Source organism: Oncorhynchus nerka, unplaced genomic scaffold, assembly GCF_034236695.1.
Source record: "Oncorhynchus nerka isolate Pitt River unplaced genomic scaffold, Oner_Uvic_2.0 unplaced_scaffold_2___fragment_2___debris, whole genome shotgun sequence".
NCBI classification, from domain to species: Eukaryota; Metazoa; Chordata; class Actinopteri; order Salmoniformes; family Salmonidae; genus Oncorhynchus; species Oncorhynchus nerka.
In genome coordinates, this window is record NW_027040327.1 from 168,655 (window position 1) to 195,340 (window position 26,686).

The 26,686-nt window shown below is 46.5% G+C and overlaps 1 protein-coding gene across 1 annotated transcript in view; it reads left to right on the top strand.

The window, feature by feature from the left end:
• Nucleotides 1–11,688, top strand: part of LOC115111525 (E1A-binding protein p400-like) — a 39,642-nt gene extending 27,954 nt beyond the window's left edge. The window contains 23 exon segments of the mRNA XM_065016506.1: nt 645–841; nt 975–1,086; nt 1,183–1,437; nt 1,551–1,625; nt 1,756–1,890; nt 2,148–2,192; nt 2,300–2,453; nt 2,549–2,781; nt 2,980–3,153; nt 3,255–3,302; nt 3,398–3,534; nt 3,650–3,785; nt 3,922–4,101; nt 4,233–4,275; nt 4,798–4,910; nt 5,100–5,292; nt 5,445–5,578; nt 5,791–5,988; nt 6,213–6,387; nt 6,585–6,724; nt 6,987–7,136; nt 7,261–7,338; nt 10,070–11,688. Coding sequence (XP_064872578.1) covers nt 645–841; nt 975–1,086; nt 1,183–1,437; nt 1,551–1,625; nt 1,756–1,890; nt 2,148–2,192; nt 2,300–2,453; nt 2,549–2,781; nt 2,980–3,153; nt 3,255–3,302; nt 3,398–3,534; nt 3,650–3,785; nt 3,922–4,101; nt 4,233–4,275; nt 4,798–4,910; nt 5,100–5,292; nt 5,445–5,578; nt 5,791–5,988; nt 6,213–6,387; nt 6,585–6,724; nt 6,987–7,136; nt 7,261–7,338; nt 10,070–10,369 — 3,405 coding nt within the window. The 3' untranslated portion in view covers nt 10,370–11,688.
• Nucleotides 11,689–26,686: the final 14,998 nt, after the last annotated feature.

Here is a 26,686-nt window from a genome sequence, read left to right on the forward strand (position 1 = left end):
ACTCTGACCATGAGAAACAAGATTCTCTGGTCTGATGAAACCAAGATTGAACTTTTTTGGGCAAAATGCCAAGTGTCACATCAGGAGGAAACCTGGCATCATCCCAACGGTGAAGAATGGTGGTGGCAGCATCATGCTGTGGGGATTTTCTTCAGCGGCAGGGACTGGGAGACTAGTCAGGATCAAGGCAAAGATGAACGGAGCAAAATACAGATATCCTTCCAATAGGACAACGACCCGAAGCACACTGCTTTGGGACAAGTCTCTGAATGTTTTTGAATGGCCCAGCCAGAGCCTGGACTTGAAACCGATCGAACATCTCTGGAGAGACCTGAAAATAGCTGTGCAGCAACGCTTCCAACCTAACAGAGCAAACTTGTAGCGTCATAAAAATCCTGTTTTTGTTTTGTCCTTACGGGATATTGTGTGCAGATTGAAGCAATTAAAAATCTATTTTAGAATAAGGTTGTAACCTAACAAAATGATAAAGTCAAGGGGTCTGATTACTTTTGGAAGGCACTTTATGTGGAAAAATACATTTAAAAATGTTAACCAATTGGTTGGGATAAGATAACTCTAAAGCCCTCTCCTTGGGACTAATCTGTCTCTACAATATGTTTCTCACGATATCCCGCTCCCTTCAGGAACATATGAAGACCTTCAACAGGAACAGACAGGTGTTCTGCAGCATCCTGACCAACCGCTGCTGCTCAGCCGTGGGGACTGTGTTCGACGCAGACACCATCATATTCTACGACACAGACCTCAACCCCAGCATGGACGCCCGCACCCAGGAGTGGTGCGACAAGATCGGACGATCCAAGGACATCCACATCTACAGGTAAAACACAAGAAAAATACATCTTGTGCCATAACTGTACATGCAATATTAGGATATGAAGAAACGCATACTGTTGTTGCTGCTGAAATGTAAGTCAGTGTGCGGTTGTTAACTTGGTGTCTTTATATCCCAGACTGGAGAGCGGGAACTCCATTGAAGAGAAGCTGCTAAAAAACGGCACAAAAGATCTGATCCGAGAGGTGGCTGCCCAAGGGACTGACTACACCCTGGCATTCCTCACACAGGTAAGATCTTTACCCACAAACCAACCAGACCCCAGCCCTCCTCTGACTGAAAACCATAATATATTTGGTTATTAAATACGCTGTGTCTGTGTCCAGCGGACCATCCAGGACCTCTTTGAGGTGGAGGCTGGCTCAGGGGAGAAGGTTGAGGAGTTTGTGGTTCTGCACCAGGAGCCGTCTCCCTCTGAGGCCATCTCTCCACGCGTGGCTAGGCCCTACATCCAGGCCCTCCACAGCATCAGCCTGGACGCCCCGCCACCAGAGCAGCAGGAGGAGGATGACCTGGAGAAGGAGTTGCAGGTCAAAGAGGAGCCCTCTCAGCTGGAGGAGCTTAATGCTGTAATGGACCAGGTGATAAACACTCATGAAGTGCCTTCTTACAGTATGTTGTAGACTACATACCAGGGAGTTAGCACATCAGTTTGAACTAATACTGGATTGTCTTCATCATTTCCTCCCATTAGTTAACACCAATAGAAAAATATGCCCTGCAATTCCTGGAGTATCTTCATGTCAGTGAAGACGAACTTGTTGCCAAGGTAAGACTCAAACTATCCTCTCAGATATCCGGAGGTACTACTAGCTTGTTAGACGTTGCGTTCTCAAAGTAGCACAAGACCACAATTACAAAAGTTTTATAACTTTAATAATACCTAATGTAATTTTCAGGAGCGACTGTTGTGTGCGAAGAGAGGCTGGGAGATGCAGCACCTCCAGAAACTGAAGGCTCAAGACGAGGAGAGGATGATCATTGAGGAAGAGGAGGATCTGTTCACCTACACCAGAGAGGATGCTTACAATATGGTAGGCTTTCACTCTCTCAGGGCTGTATTCATTATGCTGATTCTGTTTCAAAATATTTCTTAAACGGAAGCAAAGAAAACTGAGTGACCTAACTGAATTTGTCCAATACAAACTTGTTTTGCTCTGTTTGGTTCTTAAACAGTAAACTGTTTCCATAAGGAATGCCCCCTTGGTGGTCACAGTATTCAAATAAGAGAACAGAGCCTGTAGTAGGGTTTCCATTGATGTGAGCAATGGTCTTGTCTCTGTTTCAACAGGAGTATGTGTTTGATGGAGAAGATGGCCAATCGGAAATAATGCCGGTAAGTCAGTCACATAATATCTACCTGATCATATCTACTTATCCTGAGGTAAATCATATTTTCCATGAGCCTGTCAGCTGTATGTTAACCTATGGCTCTGGTTGCAGCTGTGGACTCCACCTACCCCACCGCAGGATGACAACGACATCTATATCGACTCTGTGATCTGTCTGATGTACGACTCTGCTCCCATGCCTGAGTCCAAACTGCCTCCTGTCTACATCCGCAAGGAGCACAAGAGACTCAAGATGGACCCCTCGGGTAAGTCTTTTTATTCTTGTAACAAACATTAAAGTATGGTACATTGTGTGTAGTGATGCACTTGTGAGCTCTGTCCTGTGTTTTCTGCCCAGCAGCGGGCAGGAAGAAGAAGAAGGGTCATGGGGAGACAGTGATTCCTCCTCGCTCCCTCTTCGAGAAGGCCAGCATGCTCAAGGTGCGCCGAGAGGGCAAAGACCAAAAGAAGACCTTCTCCCTGAAGCAGCAGGCTCCCTTCGCTAAGCCTCTGCCCTCACTGGTCAAACCTGCCATGGAGGCCGGACAGGACAACCCAGAGTGGCTCATCAGTGAAGACTGGGCCCTGCTACAGGTACTCGGCTGGCTTGTTTTACCCAATACTGTGGTTGGTCTAAAGAAATGTCTGTTATACTGTATGTTTGCTAGTTACTCTTAGATCAGATGAGGTGAACTGAAGAATACTTAGAAGCTAAACTACTTGTAATCAACATAGTCCAGTCATTTATTATGTTAGTGATGCAAGTGTCACCTTTCTCTCTGTGCGTGGCAGGCTATGAAGCAGCTCCTGGAGCTCCCTCTGAATCTAACCATCGTGTCTCCGGCCCACACCCCGAACTGGGACCTGGTCAGCGACGTGGTCAACTCCTGCAGCCGTATCTACCGCTCACCCAAGCAGTGTCGCAACCGCTATGAGAACGTCATCATCCCCCGGGAGGAGGGCAAGGTGAGCAGACATGTGTTTGTAAAGCCCTGAGTGGCACCAAGATCTCATGTTGTTTGAGCATTCAGATAATTCAACCATACTGGTTTTGTTATTCATTGTAGTTGGTGTATGAGGCGAATCCTAAGAAGAAAACCAAGAGCATATACAAGGTACATTGCCAAACTCTTGCAGTTTACAATGGTCGTAATGTTTGATGCTCAGAGCCCTCTTCATTGACCAGCGTCCCTCCTTTTTCCTCCACCAGTCTAAGAACAGCCGGCCGCTGCGCACCTGTCAGATCTACACCCAGGATGACAACGCTACACACATCCAGCTCTACAACAGCCGCTTTGAGCTCATGAAGATCATCGCCAGCAAGAGGAGTCCCCCCATCAAACCCCTGTAAGCACTCAACATGATCTTTCCTCTGTACCTTGAAATAAGGCATGTTGTGTCATCAGCCTTATGATAAACATGCTCAGTGTTTAAACTATTAATTCAATGTTTGCTTCTTCAGTCTGGGGATGAACCCATTCCAGAAGAACCCCAAACATGCCTCCGTCCTGGCAGAAAGTGGGATCGGCTATGACAAGCCCCTCCCTCCCATTCAGGTGGCATCGCAACGTGCTGAGAGGATTGCCAAGGAGAAGAAGGTGTGTACTGTTTACTGTATATTCTCTCTGGATTTTGATTAATGGCTAAGTTTGCAGTGTGACAGTCAGGTCTGTTGTCATGGTGGTATGCACTCTGATCTTCAACATGCTTCTCTGTCTGTGTGTGTCCTGTCAGGCCTTAGCCGAGCAGCAGAGGGCTCAGCAGCTAGCTCAGCAGGCTGGAGCCCCCCAGGCTGTGGCCGGTGCTGCCCAACCCCAGGCTGGGGCTCCCGCTGCAGGCCAAGCCCAGGCCCCAGGGGTCCTCCAGGCCCCTGCAGCGGTAGGAGCTATGGCTTTACCCAACACCGCTGTCCTGGTGAGAATGGGGAAAACGTTGGAATTTTCAATGTCAAACCAAGTTGTTCTTTGTGGTAAAAAATAGCTGTCTAATGAGTAAAATTGCATAATTTAGAAATGTATATTTTTAAAGAATGTTGTGTTTTTCAGGCTGGGGCCATAAAGAATGCTGCCGTGGGAACCATTCAAGCTGGTGGGTTTTCATGGCACACACATTGATCATTACAAAAACATGTATTCTGTAACTGTTTGTTGGTTGGTTTGGCAATGCCACTGTCAGCCAGAGAAATATGCTGAGAAGGATTATCACCACAGCAAGCAAGGTATTTGGAGTCAAACAGACAGGCCTGGATGAGATCTTTACAGTCAGGGCCCTCCGCAAGGCTCACAAAATAATTTTAGACCCAGTCCACCCCCTGTACCCGGACTTTGATCTAATCCCCTCTGGGTGCAGGTATAGGGCACCCCTCAGCAGGAAAAACAGAACTAGACAATAATTTGTGCCAAGTGTGATATCCCTCCTAAATAGCTCGGGCTAATGGTCCTATTGACTCAACAAGGTCAGCAGGCTTTTAAAAAATATATATATATATATGTTATGTAACTGTTATGAAAGTTGTATTGTCAGTTTAAATGTGTACATGACACTGCAACAAAATTTCCCCATGGGGACAATAAAGTCAGTAAGTAATAGTCATTTCTTAAATCCTTTCAGCCTCCGTAGGGGGGAACCTGATTGTGAACACAGTGGCTGGAGTTCCTCCAAGTCCGTTCCAGGCCAACAAACGGCTGGTATCACCAGGTCAAGTCATACCAGGAACCCTGTCTGTAAGTCACTCTATTTATTACCTCTGCCATTGCGTCACTCTACTCTTTCCCCATTTTTGTATTATAACACACAATGACCATTGTTTGAGGGTACAGTATTCAGAATTCTTGCTGACAGAGTGAATGGTCCTAGGAGGTGTTGGTCTGGTGTAGGTATCATGAGGCCCTGTGCTCTTGTCCCTCCTTCAGCCTGCCAGTGCAGCAGGTGCCCAGGTGGTCCACTCCCAGCAGAGAGCCGTACCTGCCACTGCCGCCCCTGGGGAGGTGGTTGCCATAGCTACGGGTCAGGGTGTCAGGGCCGTTACCCCGGTGACTGCCTCTGCGGTGGTGACCACCACTCTGACCCCAGTGCAGTCCCAAACCCGCTCCCTAGTCACACCAGGTACTGCACACATTGTTCACACTGAACACCCAATGTATTTATATAGCGCTTTTGACAGCAACATTTATAATTTAAGTGCTTTATAGGAAGTTAATGAAGTGCCATGTCCACTGGTTTTGTGATACAACTCCTCTCTTGCTCTCTGTCCCCAGCCACAGGCATGCAGCTACCCCAGGGCAAGCCCATCACCCAGGCCCACCTCCACATGCTCCGACAGCAGCAGCTCCAGCAGCAACAACAGCAGGCTGCCTCGCCACAAGGCATCAAGGCTGTGGGAAAACCCCAGGTACTGTACAGAGAAGCCTTTCATTCACTGTATTGCCTCCTAGAATTAGCTTCTTCTGATACTCACCCACTACTCACACTCTGTGACTAATACTAAGTTAGCCGTTTTGTCTTGTAAAGTAAAAATGAAGAAACCATGCATTTCAGCCAGCCCTCCAATGATCAGTACAGACATTCAGTGACCTGACCCTTTAACTCTCTCCTTGGCTGTAGGAGCTTCTGAAGATACACAAGCAGAAGCTGCAGATGGCCCAGCAGCAGCCCGGAGCCGGCCAGCAGCCCGTCCAGGTGCAGCCAGCCAACCCCCAGGCAGCCCAGGCCAACCCCCAGCTTGCCGCTATAGCTGCCGGTCCCAGAGCCGGAGCCGTGCTGGCTGGCACCACCGTAGCTAACCTGCAGGTGGCCAGACTGGTAAGGACCAACTTTATCACCTTCTTGTTTTTTTCTATAGTATATAGCCTGGCCTAGGGAATTATGCACCACTGTGTTGTGCTGATCTTTACTACTTTCAGACTGGTAAAGGCCTTTGCTGAGCTGTGTCCATTTTGAATAATGATCTACTAGAGGTAACTCGGTTTGAGCATAATTAATGATCCATTGAAAGTGTTTGACAGTGTGTCTTTACCTGTGTCCAGACACGGCTGCCCACCCAGGGTCAGATCCAGGCCCAGCCAGGGCAGACGGCCCAGGTGACCCTCACCAAGCCCCCTGTGGTCTCTGTGCCCTCCGTGGTCTCCTCTGCTGGCGTCACCACCCTGCCCGTCACTATGGCTGGCATCAGTGTAGCCATTGGACAGGCCCAGAAAACAGGTGGAAAAACCCTATTCTATATATTCTATAAACCCTCCTATTCTCAGCAACTAATTAGACTGAAACATTCATAATCTGCTCCTCTTAGTACAAACATGCATTATTTACCAATGATAACACACGCATACCTTCACACTCTCTGTTCGGTTACATGTCCTGAGATTGTCCTGTCCCTGATCTTGCTTCCTGTCTTGTAGGTGGGCCAGTGTTGACGCCCCCGTTCCCCCAGATGCAGGTTCAGCAGCTGCTCCAGATGAAGAAGCAGCAGGTAGCCGTGCAGGCTGCAGCAGCCCTGCAGAAAGCAGTACAGCCAGGACAAGCCTCTGTGCAGCAGAAGGTGGGGCTCTGGGGGAAAACAGAACCACCACAGTCTACGCAACCACACACATATTTACAAGTAAAGAGCTGGTTCTCTTGTTGTTACTATAAGGGTATGGGCTGGTCAGAAGTGCATTTCAAATCTCAACTGAAAGTGGTGCTCTTGAAACTATAACGAAGTCTATCCATAGTTGGAAATCTGATTATGAAAATGTGCCCCGTAAATTATTGTCAGAAGAATCAATCTTCAGTCTAGTTGTGGTCTGTGTCTTCTCCATCAGCTGGGCACCCAGCAGATGACAGTACCGACTACCCAGCAGCAGAAGGTCACCTATGCTGCCACCACCCAGCTACAGCCTAGCATCAAGACCCAGTTCTTCACTACTTCCATCGCCCAGGCTGGGAAACCCACTGGGGCCCAGCAAATCCAGGTAGACACACGCATCTTCCTACTCAGATAGTCCAACCCACTGGCCTTCAGGCACTGGGTCTTAAATGTGTAGAGCTATTATCCAGAGGTGTGAGGAATGCTAACTGCTTTCCCCTGTATATTAGGTGGCTAAGCTCCCCCAGATAGTGCAGGGGCAATCCACTGTGGCCAACATCCAGCAGATCGTATCATCTCCACAGCAGGTAAGAGCACTAACCCACATAGAAGGGCAGTATCATGCAGGATTTTTATGAGGCGTATGGAATGAAAGACGACAGGTTCTGCTTCCTGTGTCTATTAACCTTCCATGACTATTCACTTCATGACTCGAATACAAGTCAGCTTGGTTAAATTGCACAAATAATTTGTGCGTTGTGACATTTAGGTAATTTCCCACAAATTGTTGTGAATTGTTATGACAGTGATTAGAGGTGTCAAGAGGGCAGCATAGTCTGGTAACATTGTAGCGGTATTGTTAAGGGGGGGTAAAGATAAAGCCTTTGTTGGGGCGCCAGGCTGGTATTAACCCTGCTGATAGGAAAAGAGTAGGGTTGAGTACCTCTACCAGACACGCACATCAGCAGAAGAGACTGCCTTTTTGCCAAATCTTTGTCTTTACCCCTCTCTGGGCCTCCCGAGTGGCACAGTGGTCTAAGGCACTGCATCGCACTACAGATTCTGGTTCGATTCCTGGCTGTGCCGAGACCGGGAGACCCATGAGGCAGCGCACAATTGGCCCAGCGTCGTCTGGGTTAGAGGAGGGTTTCGCCGCCTGGTATGTCCTTGTCCCATCGCACTCTAGCGACTCCTGTACGGTGTTTCCTTGGAAACATTGGTGCGGCTGGCTTCCGGGTTAAGCGAGCAGTGTGTCAAGAAGTACTGCGGCTTGGCAAGTCGTGTTTCGGAGGACACATGGCTCTCGATCTTTGCCTCTCTCAAGTCCATACGGGAGTTGCAGCGAAGGGACAAGACTGTAACTACCAATTTGGATACCACGAAATTGGGAGGAAAAAATAAATAATATTTACATGCAAGAAAAAAAACATACAAACTCAGCAAAAAAAAGAAACGTTCCTTTTTCAGGACCCTGTCTTTCAAAGATAATTCGTAAATATCCAAATAACTTCTCACATTTTCATTGTAAAGGGTTTAAGCACTGTTTCCCATGATTGTTCAATGAACCATAAACAATTAATGAACAGTACCTGTGGAACGGTCGTTAATACACTAACAGCTTAAGGATGGTAGGCAATTCAGGTCAGAGTTATGAAAACTTTGAACACTAAAACTGTGAAAATCACCAAAAGAAAGATGCCCAGGGTCCCTGCTCATCTGCGTGAATGTGCCTTAGGCATGCTGCAAGGAGGCTTGAGGACTGCAGATGTGGTCAGGGCAATAAATTGCAATGTCCGTACTGTGAGACGCCGAAGACAGCTCTACATGGAGACAGAACTGACAGCTGATCATCCTCGCAGTGGCAGACCACGTGTAACAACACCTGCACAGACCATGTGTAACAACACCTGCACAGGATCGGTACATGCGAACATCACACCTGCGGGACATGTACAGGATGGCAACAACAACTGCCTGAGTTACACCAGGAAAGCACAATCCCTCCATCAGTGCTCAGACTGAATAGACTGAATAATAGGCTGAGAGGCTGGACTGGGGGCTTGTAGGCCTGTTGTAAGGCAGGTCCTCACCAGACATCACCGGCAACAACCTCGCCTATGGGCACAAACCCACCGTCGCTGGACCAGACAGGACTGGCAAAAATTGTTCTTCACTGATGAGTCGCGGTTTTGTCTCACCAGGGGTGATGGTCGGATTTGCGTTTATCGTCGAAAGAATGAGCGTTACAGAGGCCTGTACTCTGGAGCGGGATCGATTTGGATTTGGAGGGCTGGGGCGGTGTGTCACAGCATCATCGGACTGAGCTTGTTGTCATTGCAGGCAATCTTAATGCTGTGCGTTACAGGGAAGACATCCTCCTCCCTCATGTGGTACCCTTCCTGCAGGCTCATCCTGACATGACCCTGCAGCATGACAATGCCACCACGCACAGAACGAGCAGTATGGCTGATTTCCTACAAGACAGGAATGTCAGTGTTCTGCCATGGCCAGCAAAGAGCCTGGATCTCAATCCCATTGAGCATGTCTAGGACCTGTTGGATCGGATGGAGAGGACAGGGCCATTACCCCCTAGAAATGTCTGGGATCTTGCAGGTGCCTTGGTAGAAGAGTGGGGTAACATCTCACAGGAATAACTGACGAGTCTGGTGCAGTCCATGAGGAGGAGATGCACCGCAGTACTTAATGCTGCTGGTGGCCACACCAGATATTGACTGTTACTTTTAATTTTGCCCCCCTTCCCCTTTTTGTTCAGGGACTTTATTTAATTTCTGTTAGTCACATGTCTGTGGAACTTGTTCAGTTTGTTTCAGTTGTTGAATCTTATGTTCGTACAAATATTTACACGTTAAGTTTGCTGAAAATAATTGCAGTTGACAGTGAGAGGACATTCATACATACATGCATACGTGCATACATGCATGCTTCACTGCCCCACATGTACCTACATGCGTACATACATGTGGGGCGGCAGGTAGCCTAGTGGTTAGAGCATAGGGCCAGTAACCGAAAGGTTGCTAGATCAAATCCCTGAGCTGTCAAGGTAAAAATCTGTTGTTCTGCCCTTGAACAAGGCAATTGTTCCTATGGCCGTCGTTGTAAATAAGAATTTGTTCTTAACTGATTTGCCTAAAGTTAAAATAAATAAAAAACAATCATACACTCTAACAATAATGCTACAGAAGTGACACCCAGACAGGGACGGTGCCAACAGATTACAACCACGAGTGATCAACTTACACTTTATAACATGTTGTCTTCTGTCTGATTTAATGTGACCCTCTTCCTGTCTCGTAACAGATCCAGCCCCAGACGGTGGCCCTGACCCAGACTACATCCTCAGCCCAGCCCCAGGTCCAGATGATTCCAGCAGGCACAGCCACAGCCCAGGTGGTTCAGCAGCAACTCCTCCAGCAGCAGGTGGTGACTGCAGCTGCCTCGCTTCAGATACAGACCCCTCCTCCTCACAGCCCGGCCCAACAGACCCCAGTTTCCGCTGCAGCAGAGTCCCCAGTACAGCAGCAGCCAGCCAAGGGCCAGGCTCACAGAGGGGCCATGAGGGGCAAGACCCAGGCCAAGCCCAGCGGGGGCAGCAGCTAGGTGCCCACAGGACGGACTAGTTAGAGCTCCCCTTTCAGCTAGGCTAAGCAGAACATCTCATCAGTGTAAATGCATTCAGTGACTGAGGAGCAGCATTATGAAGAGAACCAGCGTTATGAAGGAGTGGTGGAGTCCAGTCTGAGGTGGCTGTGTTGAATCTAACCTGGTTTAAGGAACGGCTCCATGTAAAGGAATGACCTGTCTTTTAAGAGTGTCATCATCTATCTTCAACACAGTAACTGTCGGCTGTTTCCTTAGCGACTGTTTCAGAAGGTCTCCCCTGGAGGAAACCTGGACCAACATCCAGGGGGAGGTTTAGATCAGAAAAGCAGAAAAACAATATTCATGGATTTTTTTAAATTGATGAAGATGTTAATGTTACTCCATAGATATCCTGTGGCTATGGGCTGGTGCATAGCTCATTTGGGGAATGTCCATTTGAATAATGTTTTGTGTATTCATACATTGTCCCTGTCCGTCTTGATGATATTATTCTCATGCTTACCGTTTGTCTGTAATTTCATAGTTGGTAGATATAGAAAACACCCTTCTTGTTAAAAAAAAGGTATCTTGATAAAGTAATGCATATTAATGAGACTACATCTCAGTAGTACAGATGCATTGCATTGCCTACCGTCCTCATGCTAATTGTCATTGTGAAAGTTATTCACAGACATCAAAGCCCTGAGTCATTAGTGAATGCATTTTTACCTGTGGAAACACATTCACATAACTCTTTTCAATGTATCAATTTAACATTGACAGAATTGTCCCTAAAAGTTATCTCCTTAATTGTTTGCATAAGAGGGAGCTTGACTCTTAAATGTAACATTTAGTTGTTTTTTTGTAACCTTCAGATATTTAATGGATAATAATGCATTTTCCTTTCAGTCTATTATGTTTATGTAACAAATACACTGTAAACATGTACTTTAGTATATTGTGTTTTCTCATAAATATGCCATTTTTTTTATTGATGTTGAAGAAAAAAAACTGTAAATAACAATGAAAAAGGAAAACATTTGTACTTGTAAAGTAGTTGTGTTTTCATTGGATTTTTTCAGCCTAATTGTAATAAAGTGTTTTGTTTTTATACACAATATCTGGTCTGACCTAAGTAGTGATAATCATATCTTTACGTTGTAAGTTTGAGCTATGTAGTCTGAAGAAAGCTTGTGATTGTGTCTCTGGCACCCGGATAAGCACGCATCCTACGTTATCTCCCAAGAAAGGCAGTATTACCACTGCACTGGATAACCTAGCTATCTATAGTGGCAACCAGCTAATGTTTTCATTACATAAAGTGCATTCAGAAAGTATTCAGACCCCTTGACTTTTTCCACATTGTTACGTTACAGCGTTATTCTAAAATGTATTAAATTGTCCCCCCCCCAATCTACAGATAACTCATAATAAGAAAGCAAAAACAGGTTTGTAGATAAAATGAAATGTACTAAAAATAAGATCACATTTAAAAATATTCAGACCCTTTACTCAGTACTTTGTTGAAGCACCTTTGGCAGCGACTACAGCCTCAAGTCTTCTTGGGTATGACGCTACAAGCTTGGTACACCTGTATTTGGGGAGTTTCTCTGCAGATCCTCTCAAGTTCTGTCAGACTGGATGGGGAGCGTCGCTGCACAGTTTTTTTCAGGTCTCTCTAGAGATGTTCGATCGGGTTCAGGTCCGGGCTCTGGCTGGGCCATTGATGGACATTTAGAGACTTGTCCCGAATCCACTCCTGCACTACCTTGGCTGTGTGCATCGGGTCATTGTCCTTTTGGAAGGTGAACCTCTGGAGCAGGTTTTCATCAAGGATCTCTGTACTTTGCTCCGTTCCCAGGATCCTGACTAGTCTCCCAGTAACCTCTGCTGAAAATAATTCCTACTGCATGATGCTGCCACAACCATGCTTCACCGTAGGGATGGTGCCAGGTTTCCTCCAGGCGTGAAGCTTGGCATTCAGGCAAAGAGTTAAATCTCGGTATCATCAGATCAGAGAATATTGTTTCTCATGGTCTGTTTCTCATGTCTTTAGGTGCCTTTTGGCAAACTCCAAGCGGGCTGTCGAGCCTTTTACTGAGTTGCTTCCGTCTGGCCACTCTACCATAAAGGCCTGATTGGTGGAGTGCTGCTGAGATGGTTGTCCTTCTGGAAGGTTCTCCCATCTTCACGGAGGAACTCAGGAGCTCGGTCAGAGTGACCATTGGGTTATTGGTCGCCTCCCTGACCAAGGCCCTTCGCCCCGATTGCTCAGTTTGGCCGGGCAGCCAGCTCTAGAAAGTCTTTGTGGTTCCAAACTGGTTCCTTAAGAATGGAGGCCACTGTGTTCTTGGGGACCTTCAATGCTGCAGACATTTTTTGATACCCTTCCCCCAGGTCTGTGTTTCTTTCCAAATCATGTCCAATCAATTGAATTTACCACAGGACTCCAAACAAGTTGTAGAAACATCTCAAGGATGATCCATGGAAACAGGATGCACCTGAGCTCAATTTCGAGTCTCATAGCAAAGGGTCTCAATAATTATTTAAATAAGGTAATTCTGTTTTTATTCTTAATAAATTTGTCAAAATGTTCTACACCTTTTGCTTTGTAATGAGGTGTTCTGTGTAGCTTAATGAGAGGAAAACGTAACAATGTGGAAAAAGTCAAGTGGTCTGAATACTTTCCGGATGCACTGTAAGTTGACTTTTTATAACACATTTCCTGTGATATAACCGTTGGGAAATAATGGGTACTACTACCGTATAATAGGTTAAATCAAAAGATGGAATATGCTGCAATAGATACAAGCCTTTCTCAGTGTTTTAGTCATGAGGGAGAAAAGAAAGCTCTGTTTCCCCCTGCTGGCTGCTGACAGTGGCAGATATATCAGAAGAGAAAACATTTATTTGGGCAGGAGGGCAGAGATTCAGGCCTAAAGCCCCTCAGAATATCCTAGATCACTGGATCAGAGGGCATGTCACACAGTGTCAGAAGAGTCAGACTGTAGAAGGGCTATACACACCACTATAGTTAATGTTGCTATCACTGCTAACATTTAAAAGACCAGTATTGTAATCTCAAATCAAATCAAATTTTATTTGTCACATACACATGGTTACACACATGGTTAGCAGATGTTAATGCGAGTGTAGTGAAATGCTTGTGCTTCTAGTTCCGACAATGCAGTAATAACCAACAAGTAATCTAACTAACAATTCCTAAACTACTGTCTTATACACAGTGTAAGGGGATAAAGAATATGTACATAAGGATATATGAATGAGTGATGGTACAGAGCAGCATAGGCAAGATACAGTAGATGGTATCGAGTACAGTATATACATATGAGATGAGTATGTAAACAAAGTGGCATAGTTAAAGTGGCTAGTGATACATGTATTACATAAGGATGCAGTCGATGATATAGAGTACAGTATATACGTATGCATATGAGATGAATAATGTAGGGTAAGTAACATTATATAAGGTAGCATTGTTTAAAGTGGCTAGTGATATATTTACATCATTTCCCATCAATTCCCATTATTAAAGTGGCTGGAGTTGAGTCAGTGTCAGTGTGTTGGCAGCAGCCACTCAATGTTAGTGGTGGCTGTTTAACAGTCTGATGGCCTTGAGATAGAAGCTGTTTTTCAGTCTCTCGGTCCCAGCTTTGATGCACCTGTACTGACCTCGCCTTCTGGATGATAGCGGGGTGAACAGGCAGTGGCTCGGGTGGTTGATGTCCTTGATTATCTTTATGGCCTTCCTGTAACATCGGGTGGTGTAGGTGTCCTGGAGGGCAGGTAGTTTGCCCCCGGTGATGCGTTGTGCAGACCTCACTACCCTCTGGAGAGCCTTACGGTTGAGGGCGGAGCAGTTGCCGTACCAGGCGGTGATACAGCCCGCCAGGATGCTCTCGATTGTGCATCTGTAGAAGTTTGTGAGTGCTTTTGGTGACAAGCCGAATTTCTTCAGCCTCCTGAGGTTGAAGAGGGGCTGCTGCGCCTTCTTCACGATGCTGTCTGTGTGAGTGGACCAATTCAGTTTGTCTGTGATGTGTATGCCGAGGAACTTAAAACTTGCTACTCTCTCCACTACTGTTCCATCGATGTGGATAGGGGGGTGTTCCCTCTGCTGTTTCCTGAAGTCCACAATCATCTCCTTAGTTTTGTTGACGTTGAGTGTGAGGTTATTTTCCTGACACCACACTCCGAGGGCCCTCACCTCCTCCCTGTAGGCCGTCTCGTCGTTGTTGGTAATCAAGCCTACCACTGTTGTGTCGTCCGCAAACTTGATGATTGAGTTGGAGGCGTGCGTGGCCACACAGTCGTGGGTGAACAGGGAGTACAGGAGAGGGCTCAGAACGCACCCTTGTGGGGCCCCAGTGTTGAGGATCAGCGGGGAGGAGATGTTGTTGCCTACCCTCACCACCTGGGGGCGGCCCGTCAGGAAGTCCAGTACCCAGTTGCACAGGGCAGGGTCGAGACCCAGGGTCTCGAGCTTGATGACGAGCTTGGAGGGTACTATGGTGTTGAATGCCGAGCTGTAGTCGATGAACAGCATTCTCACATAGGTATTCCTCTTGTCCAGATGGGTTAGGGCAGTGTGCAGTGTGGTTGAGATTGCATTGTCTGTGGACCTATTTGGGCGGTAAGCAAATTGGAGTGGGTCTAGGGTGTCAGGTAGGGTGGAGGTGATATGGTCCTTGACTAGTCTCTCAAAGCACTTCATGATGACGGAAGTGAGTGCTACGGGGCGGTAGTCGTTTAGCTCAGTTACCTTAGCTTTCTTGGGAACAGGAACAATGGTGGCCTTCTTGAAGCATGTGGGAACAGCAGACTGGTATAGGGATTGATTGAATATGTCCGTAAACACACCGGCCAGCTGGTCTGCGCATGCTCTGAGGGCGCGGCTGGGGATGCCGTCTGGGCCTGCCGCCTTGCGAGGGTTAACACGTTTAAATGTCTTACTCACCTCGGCTGCAGTGAAGGAGAGACCGCATGTTTTCGTTGCAGGCCGTGTCAGTGGCACTGTATTGTCCTCAAAGCGGGCAAAAAAGTTATTTAGTCTGCCTGGGAGCAAGACATCCTGGTCCGTGACTGGGCTGGATTTCTTCCTGTAGTCCGTGATTGACTGTAGACCCTGCCACATGCCTCTTGTGTCTGAGCCGTTGAATTGAGATTCTACTTTGTCTCTGTACTGACGCTTAGCTTGTTTGATAGCCTTGCGGAGGGAATAGCTGCACTGTTTGTATTCGGTCATGTTACCAGACACCTTGCCCTGATTAAAAGCAGTGGTTCGCGCTTTCAGTTTCACGCGAATGCTGCCATCAATCCACGGTTTCTGGTTAGGGAATGTTTTAATCGTTGCTATGGGAACGACATCTTCAACGCACGTTCTAATGAACTTGCACACCAAATCAGCGTATTCGTCAATGTTGTTATCTGACACAATACGAAACATATCCCAGTCCACGTGATGGAAGCAGTCTTGGAGTGTGGAGTCAGCTTGGTCGGACCAGCGTTGGACAGACCTCAGCGTGGGAGCCTCTTGTTTTAGTTTCTGTTTGTAGGCAGGGATCAACAAAATGGAGTCGTGGTCAGCTTTTCCGAAAGGGGGGCGGGGCAGGGCCTTATATGCGTCGCGGAAGTTAGAGTAACAATGATCCAAGGTTTTTCCACCCCTGCTTGCGCAATCGATATGCTGATAAAATTTAGGGAGTCTTGTTTTCAGATTAGCCTTGTTAAAATCCCCAGCTACAATGAATGCAGCCTCCGTATAAATGGTTTCCAGTTTGCAAAGAGTTAAATAAAGTTAGTTCAGAGCCATCGATGTGTCTGCTTGGGGGGGGATATATACGGCTGTGATTATAATCGAAGAGAATTCTCTTGGTAGATAATGCGGTCTACATTTGATTGTGAGGAATTCTAAATCAGGTGAACAGAAGGATTTGAGTTCCTGTATGTTTCTTTCATCACACCATGTCTCGTTAGCCATAAGGCATACGCCCCCGCCCCTCTTCTTACCAGAAAGGTGTTTGTGCACCGCTTCGGATAGCGTCTCTCCAGTGAGCCATGTTTCCGTGAAGCACCTAAGTTAGAGTCTCTGATGTCCCTCTGGAATGCTACCCTTGCTCGGATTTCATCAACCTTGTTGTCAAGAGACTGGACATTGGCAAGAAGAATGCTAGGGAGTGGTGCACGGTGTGCCCGTCTCCGGAGTCTGACCAGAAGACCGCCTCGTTTCCCTCTTTTTCGGAGTCGTTTTTTTGGGTCGCTGCATGCGATCCATTCCGTTGTCCTGTTTGTAAGGCAGAACACAGGATCCGCGTCGTGAAAAACATATTCTTGGTCGTACTGATGGTGAGTTGACGCTGATCTTATATTCAGTAGTTCTTCTCGACTGTATATAATGAAACCTAAGATGACCTGGGGTACTAATGTAAGTAAAAAAAACAAAAAACTGCATAGTTTCCTAGGAACGCGAAGCGAGGCGGCCATCTCTGTCTGTTAACGGGAGCACATAAGAAGACAAAGGCCAATTTAATGCAATGAATGACGTTTCATAAATTGTCTTAAGTTACTTGGTCTTTAAGGACTGTTTGAAGGGCTTGAACAGGCCTTTGGAGATGGCAGAAAACATCCTGACGAGAAGTGGACGTTTGTGAGGCGTCTCCTGTTGGGAGCTGGCGGGGAGATCCTTTGGCAGTGCAGACATGGCAGCATGTGGCACTATGCTGGGCACTACAGAAGAGAGAGAGAGTTGACATGCACTTTAATTCAGAAATTATGTAATGTATGTTACAACTCAACATAACTGACACTGATAAATGAGAACCAACAGCTTGAGTTTTGGAGAATATAATTACTTTTACATAAGAGATGACTACTGATTGCGTATATAACCTTTGTAAGGTTATTTTGAAATGGCATTTCTTTGTACACCAATATCTCAAACAGACAATGTCCTGTTGTGTGAACTTACGCATGCCATCTTCAGCAGTGGTCTGTACTTGTTCTGATTCAGAGCGGTGGGAATCCTTCTTGTTCCCCTTCTTGAATAGCTAAATATTTAAAGAGAAAAACATGTTTAAAGAAATGTCACAGCTGAACAACCTCATGATGATAACAATCACACCTACCACACCAGCACAACAACATTTATGATTGGTTTTGGAATGAATGGATGGTTTTATATTTTTTTACACGGAATAGCATTGTTTACTCACATTATCTCCCACAACTGTTCATTTAAATACGTTTGCTGTACCTTTAAGTTGCCTGTCAGCCTGACCAGCCTTTGTAGAAAAGATAGTTTCCCGCTGCTAGCCCTCACATCCTCAGCCAGTGGAAGAGCCTTAGGCCCGGTGGTTTTGACTGATGTTCTTGAGGCTGCCCTCAATGCCTCATTACATCTGTGGAGAAGCGCTTCACTCAAAGACTTGACAAGAATCCTATCAAATGAAGAGTCCTGAGTCGACACGGCCTGTTGGAGGATTTTCTCAGAGCCAAACTCCCCCAACAGATTTTTATAGACGGCTCTGTAGACTTTATGAATCCTCAAGTTCTCTGGATAGGCTTGTGTCTCAGAGCAGCCTGACCATGCACAGAAGACCTCCGTAACTTTGGGGATCAGGTCTTGTGACTTGCGTGTGACATCAACTGGGTAATCTTCTGTTGGGATTTGGATTTTTGTTAGAATTCTCATTACTAACATGCTGATGAGTCCGGTGACGTCGTCATCACTGCCCAAGTTATCAGAGGATGGGGTTGGAAGTGGGACATCTTTGACCATGTCTGGGCTGGTTGACATATCGTCCCTGACAATGTTTTGAGCTACACCAGAATGACTGGTGGTATCCACTTCCTCTCCATCAATGTTGGCCTTAAAAATTTGTGCTGCATTGGAGGTCTCGCTTGTTGCCATAATGACGCCAGAAGGAGACAGCCGAGGGGAGGACTTGCCACTCAATAGATTGCCTACATCAGATATAGTGGTTTCAGATGTTTGGAGAGATTTAGTTGGAGAGGATCCTCTACTTTCTGCATCAGAATCAGCAGAGTACATGACCTGGCTTACCATGACTTTGGTAAAGAGACTGACTGTGTAACTAAATACTGATGAAGAAGAAGAGCAGGAAATTCTATCTTCAGACACTCTAGCCAACACCTTGGCCCCCTGAACCAAAGTCATTGAAGTTGAATAGGGCACAAAACTAGGAAGCAGGAGGCACTTAACAGACTCCTCTACAAACAGCTGAACCAGCTTATAAGTTGTGGGCTTCCCCACTTTGTCATTCCTCTTCAGCTTCGAAAGGATGGTATCAGATGCACTCTTTCCAGCCGCCACTGTCAGTCCCAGAGGGGTCAAGTTGCTATCAGAAATGATGCGGTTGACTTGGTGACTGAGATCACGGGAGAGAGCACCAATCCTACCCTGAGATATGAGCTCCTCCAGTCTAGCTATTGCATCTGTTAGATCAGGGTGAGACGTAACCTGCCCTTCTGCCTCTGGATATTCCTTCTTCATGATAGTATCGGCTATGGCAAACATTCTTGTTCTTGCATCACACACCATTGTTTTTGGCTTAGTAGATTCGCTCATGTCAATGACTGAGCATCTTACAATGGGCTGAGCAGGACTCTCAGGTAACTCAGAAGGAATGGGAGTGCCAGGGAGTGCAAATGCCCACTCTGTCTTCTGTGATTTGGCAGTTGAGAATGACAACGAGGAGGAAGACCGCAGTGACTCTTGATAGACCAATTCCTCGCCACATTCGCTGCTTATCTTCTCAATGTTCTCCAGCATAGTTCCAACCACTTTATCTATTTGTGAAAGCTGTCCTGCAGCCACCATTTGGTCAGATTTTGACAGTTCTTTCTGAATGGAAACCAGAATATGGCTGAGGGTCTTTTGGCTTGAGCCTTCGTTGCTTTGGCTTGTCTTTGCAATGAGAAATAATTCCTCATCTTTGCCTTCACATTGTGGTAAATAGTCTTTGCAGTTATCCAGATTTTCTTCTCAGATACTTCCACACCAGTCTGGGGGCTTACAGCTGCAGCATTCGTGGCTTCTGAGGGTTTCTCATCACTCAGTTGAAGCATAGAGTCTGCCTGCCATAGAGTAGTAGGAGACTCTGTGAGCAGGAAAATGCTCTTCATATCATTTGCAATTGATCCAATAATTTCAATAGCAACTTAATCTGTATGCTTTGAGGAAATGGTGGATAATGCTGGCGACATATGAGAATCTGTCTGGATTGAACCGACTTCGCTGGGGAAGAGTGACATATTTGATCAGTATTTTTCTGACTTTGTTGGTTGCCTTCTTCTGAAACACTTCACTCGAAAGCTGCTCAATGACTGAGGCTGGAGTAACACTTACTCCTTCCAATGATGAGGAACTGGAAACGGGCAGGTCTTCTAGGTAAGACATGATACCATCCAAAAAGTCACAGACTTCAAAGGAGTTGTAAGAGGAATTCTCTACAACACTGGACGTTGATTCCAAATCTGCCACCTCGGACCTATACACAGTCACAATCTGAGATAAGACCTCTTTGGTGCAGGGCTCCAGGTTTGGATCACAGAGAACCAGTAAAGGTTGGGACTTCTCACTCTGGCATTTGCGGAGAGCACCACGTCCAGTTGTGTTGACCTCTTGCAGTATGGCCTCACTCTTACTGAGTAGAGGAGAGTTCTGACCATGAGTACAATCTGCTCTGGTCTCAAATGGTTTCTCTTCTACAGAGCCAGATGAATCATGTCCACTAGGAACAGCAGATGAACTGCATTCTGCTATGGGTGATTCACTCCTACTTGCTGAAGATGAGTTCAGGGTTGAACCAGGCAGAACACTGGAGTCAGTGTGCTCCAGAAGTTGTTCCCTTTGGAATGCAGCTCCACCCGTTCTGTGAAATAATTATTTTATCTTTGCTTGGAGCCTGTTGCAGAGTCTACGAGACGTGTGAAAGGGTTTCTGCTTTGGCATACAGTGTCCCACTTGCGGATTTCTCTGGGTGCTTGTTGGCTTATCTAATTCAGCTTGCTTCACAATGCCTTTGACATCTTCAACAAAGCTATCAATTATATTTGGCGCCTCCGAATCCATATTGGTCTGTATGAGCCCAGTGGCCACGGAATGATGGATTGTGTCAGGGTCAGATGCATTCATCAAGCTGGGAGTGGCAATACATGAATGGGAATGTTCAACCAAACCAGAGGTTCCCCTGGGGAACCATCTCACTAGAATCTCGCTCACAGCCTTTGAGGCTTTTGTCTTGAACTTGTCACTTGACAGAATGTCAAGGTTTTTCACCAATTCCTTGCAAAATCTCATGGTCAGAGAGTTGCTCCTGGACACTGCTGATGATACTGTCCTCTGGCATTCCCAGGTGGACTTTCAGTGAGGTCTGGGAACTTTAAAATGAACAAGCAAAGCATGTTAATTGCTGTCTGAAGTTGGAAAATAGATATCTTACTGCTAACAAATTTAACAAGCATTATAATTGAGTATTCTAAATGTAATTTATATGTGTGCATTAGATATTGCAAAACACACCTGTTAGAAAGCTGGAAAATATTTAAATGGAGAAATTATTGTTCATCAGTTTGAGGATTAGGATTAACTGCACAGATACACACATTATGGGGAACATACAGTACCTCTTGGAAGAGGGTGTGCTAGACCTTGGTCGGAGAGCCCTGCCGCCACAGTTACACATCTCCTTCGCCAAATATTTAACTTCCTGAATGAGCTCCAGTCTTTTCTGCTCAAAGGCAGTGAAGGATCTTGCACTGCCGCCCCTCTTGAGTGAGTCAGCGTTGTCATAAAAGCCTGTCACCCCTAGAATGCGGGCCAGGGCCGGCAGCAGGATCTGCAAGGTGGTCTGTGCAATGAAGTTGACAATGGTCTTGCACAATTTTGCAAGCTGTTCCTTTGTCATCTGCATTGCACAAACAAAACAGAACACAGCAGGTTTGGCAATGAAACTCTGATGTAAAGTATTCTAGATTGAACAGAATGCATTTTATCAACATCGTTTTCCTTATCTGTGACTGAATTCAAAGTTGGATGAAGTATGACAGATTAATGAATGTAATAGCAGAATAGAACTATAGTTAAACTAGTCTAATCGTATCCGTTGAAAACCGGTCAGTGAACCGTCCTCAAACACAATGAACTGATGTCAATATGGACATTAACCTTCACGTAAAGATATCAAATACATGACGTCAGATATGCCTAGAGGTATTGTTGACTTGATCAGAATACATATCATAGTGTCACAGTACGTGCTGTTGACAGCCTACCCCGAAATCAAACAGGAACATGGATTTTGTGAAATCTGTTGTGAATGTATAGGAATGTTTTTACAATTGTATAACTGCCTTCATTTTACTATTCTGCGTATTTTTACGTATTCTGCATTGCATCATGGAATGTGATGTGAAATCCCTGGGCCTATGGCTGTTGAAGCTACTCCACAGCACTGCTGCTCCACTGCACTGCCCTTCTCCCCCGATTGCTCAGTTTGGCATGGCGGCCAGCTCTAGGAAGAGTGGGTTAACTACCTTGTTCAGGAGCAGAACGTCATATTTTTACATGGTTAGCTCAGGGATCTGACCTAGCAACCTTTCAGTTACTGGCCCAACGCTCTAACCACAAGGCTACCTGCTGCCCCAAGTCCTGCCAACTCAAAAACTGCACAATAAATGTGTAACCAAGGGGGAACTAGTGCATTTCTCTGAGAAAAGCTGCTTCAGTTTTACCAATCTTCCAAAACACTTGAAATTCTTGTAAAATAATTTGCATTTATTTGATCAAATAGACTTTGAAAGGGTAGACATGCAGAAATTCCTCTTGTCAAAAGTCTTGCTGTTACAAAAGTAGTTCTTCATGCAGCGTAACAGGTTACAGGTTCTTCTTGGTGAAGCGCCTGAATGGCTTCATCATTGCTGAAAAGACCCTGACAATCAAGGATCGTTTTTTGACAGGCTGAGATATGGAGGGAGAAACCTCTCCAACGGGAGCTAGAAACACAAGAGAAATGGATGGGGTAAGAGAGAGTGAGAGAGTGAGAGAGAGACAGAGAGAGGGAGAGATATGCAGTATAGTAACATTGAAAAATAACAGTGCTATGAGTTTGGTAGGCATACCTATGTTTCTAACACACACCTAAACAAAACTACAAGCTATAGCAGAGCTCTAAAACATCCTTACCTATGCAATGTCCGTCAGTAGAGGGAATCTCAGTCTGTTCCTGGACTGAATGGCAGTCCTTTTTGTTTCCTCTCTTGGAACGCTAACAGAAGAAAGGTAAAGAAAATGGTACAGAGAATAAATAAATAAATGGAACACTTCTGAATCCAAGGCAACAATTTAGTGATGAATAAAACATATTTATTTCATGTATTTGTCTTATCATAGCCACATCAATAACATCAGCACCTAACTGGAACAAAAAACAAATGCTAACTCCCTGCTATACCTTGAAGTTGATCCTGAGTTTGGTCATTGAAAAGCAAAGGAAGCTCCTTCTTGCTTTCTGCTCAGCTCCCCTCTCTGAATCAGCCTGGTCTGATGGGTTTATTGCAGCAGAAGCTGGTCTTGACGCCTCCTTGCATCCCTGTACCAGCTGCTGGGTCAAGGACTTTACCAGGACTCTGTCAAATGCAGGGTCCTGGGAGGAAATAGCTGCTTGCAGGGTGTTATAAGAGCCTCTGAACACCCTTTGGATGTTCAGGTTCTGGGAATATGCCTGTGTCCTGGAGAATCTGGATGCAGCACAGAACTCAGACAGGACTTGTCTGATGAGTTGCTGAGATGTTTCTGTCAGATCTGCTGCCTGTTGGTACCAAAGAGGTTCCCTTGCTGGTGAAAGACGGAGTGGAGGATCGAAAAGAGGCTTTAGCACTCGGTGGTCGGCTGCTGCCAGTCATTGGACTGTTACGATTTCTGGGCATGGTAGAATATATTTAGTGCATAATGCGCAGACAGGGGTATGGTGGGGTGCGGGTACAGCGGAGGTAAACCCAGGCACTGGGTTATGATAAGAGAGGTATCTCTGGACATACTGGTTGTAATGGGTGAGGTCACCTCATGTGTGGGAGGTGGTACAAAGGAGGTATCAGAGGTATGAAGAGTGGAACTAGGGGCTCCATTGTAAACCAAAACAATGATAACTAACCTGAACAACAGTATACAAGGCATCTTGACATTTGAGAGAGACATACAGCGAGGCATAAAGTAATCGCAGGTGTTGATTGGGAGAGCTAGCTAAAACATCAGGTGAGACAACAACAGCTAATCAGCTAACACAACAACAGCAGGTAAAATGGCGATGACTAGGCAGAGGGGGTCGGATTAACTACACACAGAGCCTGAGTTCGCGGCTGGGGCCGACAGATAAAAAATAAATAAACAGAATGGAGTACCGTGATTAATGGACAGTCCAGCAGGCATCAGCTATGTAGCCAAGTGATCATAGTGTCCAGAGGGCAGCAGTAGATGGAACAGGGACGCCGCCACTACGCTAGCACGCGGGCGACACAGCGTTTAAAGTTAGTAGCCCTCCGACGGAGGCCGGTTGAAGGCACAGCGGATGGAGTATTCGTTGGCAGACCAGTCGTGGTGGTGCGGCGGGGGGCCGTGTCGACAGAGAATCCAAGCCAGATGGTGAAAGAGGTATTGTAGAATTTAGTTTGCTAGCCGGGAGATGCGTCTGGCTCACGGCTAACTGGTGCTAGCTTCGTGGCAGTGGCTGTTTCAGTATGATATGTTAGATAAAGGAATAACGACAGACACCAATGTCAGGTTCAATAGCCTTGTTTGTGCATTGTACGAATGGCTACAACTGGAGTCCGGGGAACAGTCCGGCTAGTCGATTACCTATCAACTAGACTCCGTAACATCATCCTTTTCAATAGAAAGTACAAACATAAAGGCATAACATTAAATTCTTAACAGTCAGGTCATAACAATAGAAAAAGCATTACATTTCTTTTTTACTTCAGTTGTCATCTTCCTTTTTTAATTTCTATTTAATTATTTAAGAACAAATATAGATTTTTATTAACCGAGGGCAAGTTAACAGTCTCTTGTTTACAGAGTAAGCCTGTCCGGTGGCTTGCACAGCCGACCCACCCGTGAGTAAGTATTGGCTCTGACAGGGGTAGGATTAGGGGCACGAGCTGGAGAGCTTGGTGGGGTAGAAGCCTCACCTTCAGTTGGCCCATGTCTCAATTCTGCACCCCTTACCCTTAGGCCTGGACTGTGATCCAGCTCATCTAGGTGAGTGTATGGCGTGTTCTGGTTTGTCTGCTCTGCTACGCGCAGATCTACCCGATTGCGACGATAGAGGGAGCCACCAACGGGTAAGCATCTCTGGACGTAGTGATTTGGGAATAATGACCTTCTGACCTCTGAACAAGACGCCATTTTGCACGCTGATCTCATCTCGAAAGGTCCAGTATTCTCTCACTGTGAAAGATGTCTCCTCTTTCAGGTATGGCCAACCTGCGAGAGCCATGGACTTCAGTGACTGTAGGCGTTCGTCCTTGTCAGTGTGTTGCCTTATCTGGGCTAGGCGGTGATCTGTGACGTTTAAGTAGTCTGCCTGATTGATCTGTTGAACATCTTGTTGTTCCTGCTGTAGCGAACAGATGGCCTGCCGCTGATAGACAGTCCCTCTGCCTGTACATTGTGTTGTTGCCCTGCTCAGTGTGTCGCTGATGTACATCTCTGGTCCTGGCTTTTAAAAGACATTTAGGCTGTAGTTTTGCAGAGTCAGGTGCATGCTTTAAAGCCTCTTGGGCGCGTTGAGGAGAGGTTTACTGAATATGGCAATGAGTGGTTTGTGGTCAGTTTCAGCGATGACCAGGTCTCGCCCATATAAGTAGTGATGGAATCGCTGGCAGGAGAAGACGATGCTGAGGCACTCTTTCTCAATTTGTGCATAGTTTTGTTCAGTGGGGGTGAGCGCTCTCGAGGCAAACGCAACGGGCTGGCCTTCCTGCATAAGGCAGCATCCAAGTCCCCTTTGGCTGGAGTCGCTCTGGATTGTGACAGGCTTCATGACGTCGTAGTAGCGCAACACTGGCATGGATGAAGCCAGAGATTTCATCTCCTGCACTGCGGCCTCGTGCTTGGGTAGCCAGTGCCATGGTGTGTCTTTGTCCAGCAACTGGCGCAGAGGCTCACAGACTGCTTATAGGTGTGGCATGAACTTTGCAAGATAGTTTGCAAAGCCGATGAGACACTGTACTCCTTTTGCATCAGACGGGTTTGGCATGTCGAGGATCGCTCTGACCTTGTCTGGGTCCGGCTTCAGGCCTTTTGCCGAGAGAATGTGGCCATGGAAGTGGACGTCTTTCACCTTGAACTGCAGCTTCTTCAGGCCAAGGTGAAGCTTAACTGATCGGCAGTTCTGATCAGTGCCAGGAGCTTCACATCGTGGTCGCGTACTGCTTCTTCGTCTGTGTCACCACAGCCTACGATCAGGACATCATCTGCGATGGGTTCCATGCCCTTGAGCCCAGCCAGTAACTCGTGCTGCTTACGTTGGTATATCTCAGGCGCCACCGAGACACCAAACGGGAACTTGAGCCAGCGTTTCCGACCCCAGGGGGTCCAGAAGGTAGTCATGAGGCTGCTTTCTTCATCCAGCTTGCATTGAAGGAATGCATCTCGGGCATCCACCAAGGTGAAAATCCTGGCCTTGGGAAGCTTATAGAGGACATCCTCTAGTGTCGGCATGATGTAGTGGGATCGTTTCAGTGCTTGGTTCAGATGCTTTGGGTCGATGCAGACCTTCAGCTTCTCTGGTTTTTTCACTATGACCATATTGCTGATCCAGTCAGTTGGTTCAGTCACAGATGTCATGTGGCCATCGGCCTCATACTTGTCCAGCTGGGCCTTCACAGCCACTTTCATTGCAGTGGCGTTAGCCACTATAGCCAATCGGTAGCAGCGGTGAACCGGTGCCAAGGTCCAGAGTTTACAGCAAGGATCCGGTGGAGTATTGGGCTCTAGCCGTGTATGAGTGGGGTTCGGTGAACAGCTGAGTAGGCTGGGAGGTGGGCCTCAGGGATAGCTTCGGTACTGGATGCCACAGTGAGTGCAAGCTAGCTGTGAGTTAGCTAGCTGCAGGCTGTGAGCTAGCTGTGAAGATCAGAAGTAGTGGTCCAGGGATTACGGCAGGAATCCGGCGTTGTTGTGGAGAGACAGTCCGATACTGGTAGACTGGCGAGTATTATCCAGGCTAAGAACAGGGCTGGTATCTGTACAGAAGGTAAAAGCTGCAAGCAGTGGCTAACAATGACTAAATAGCT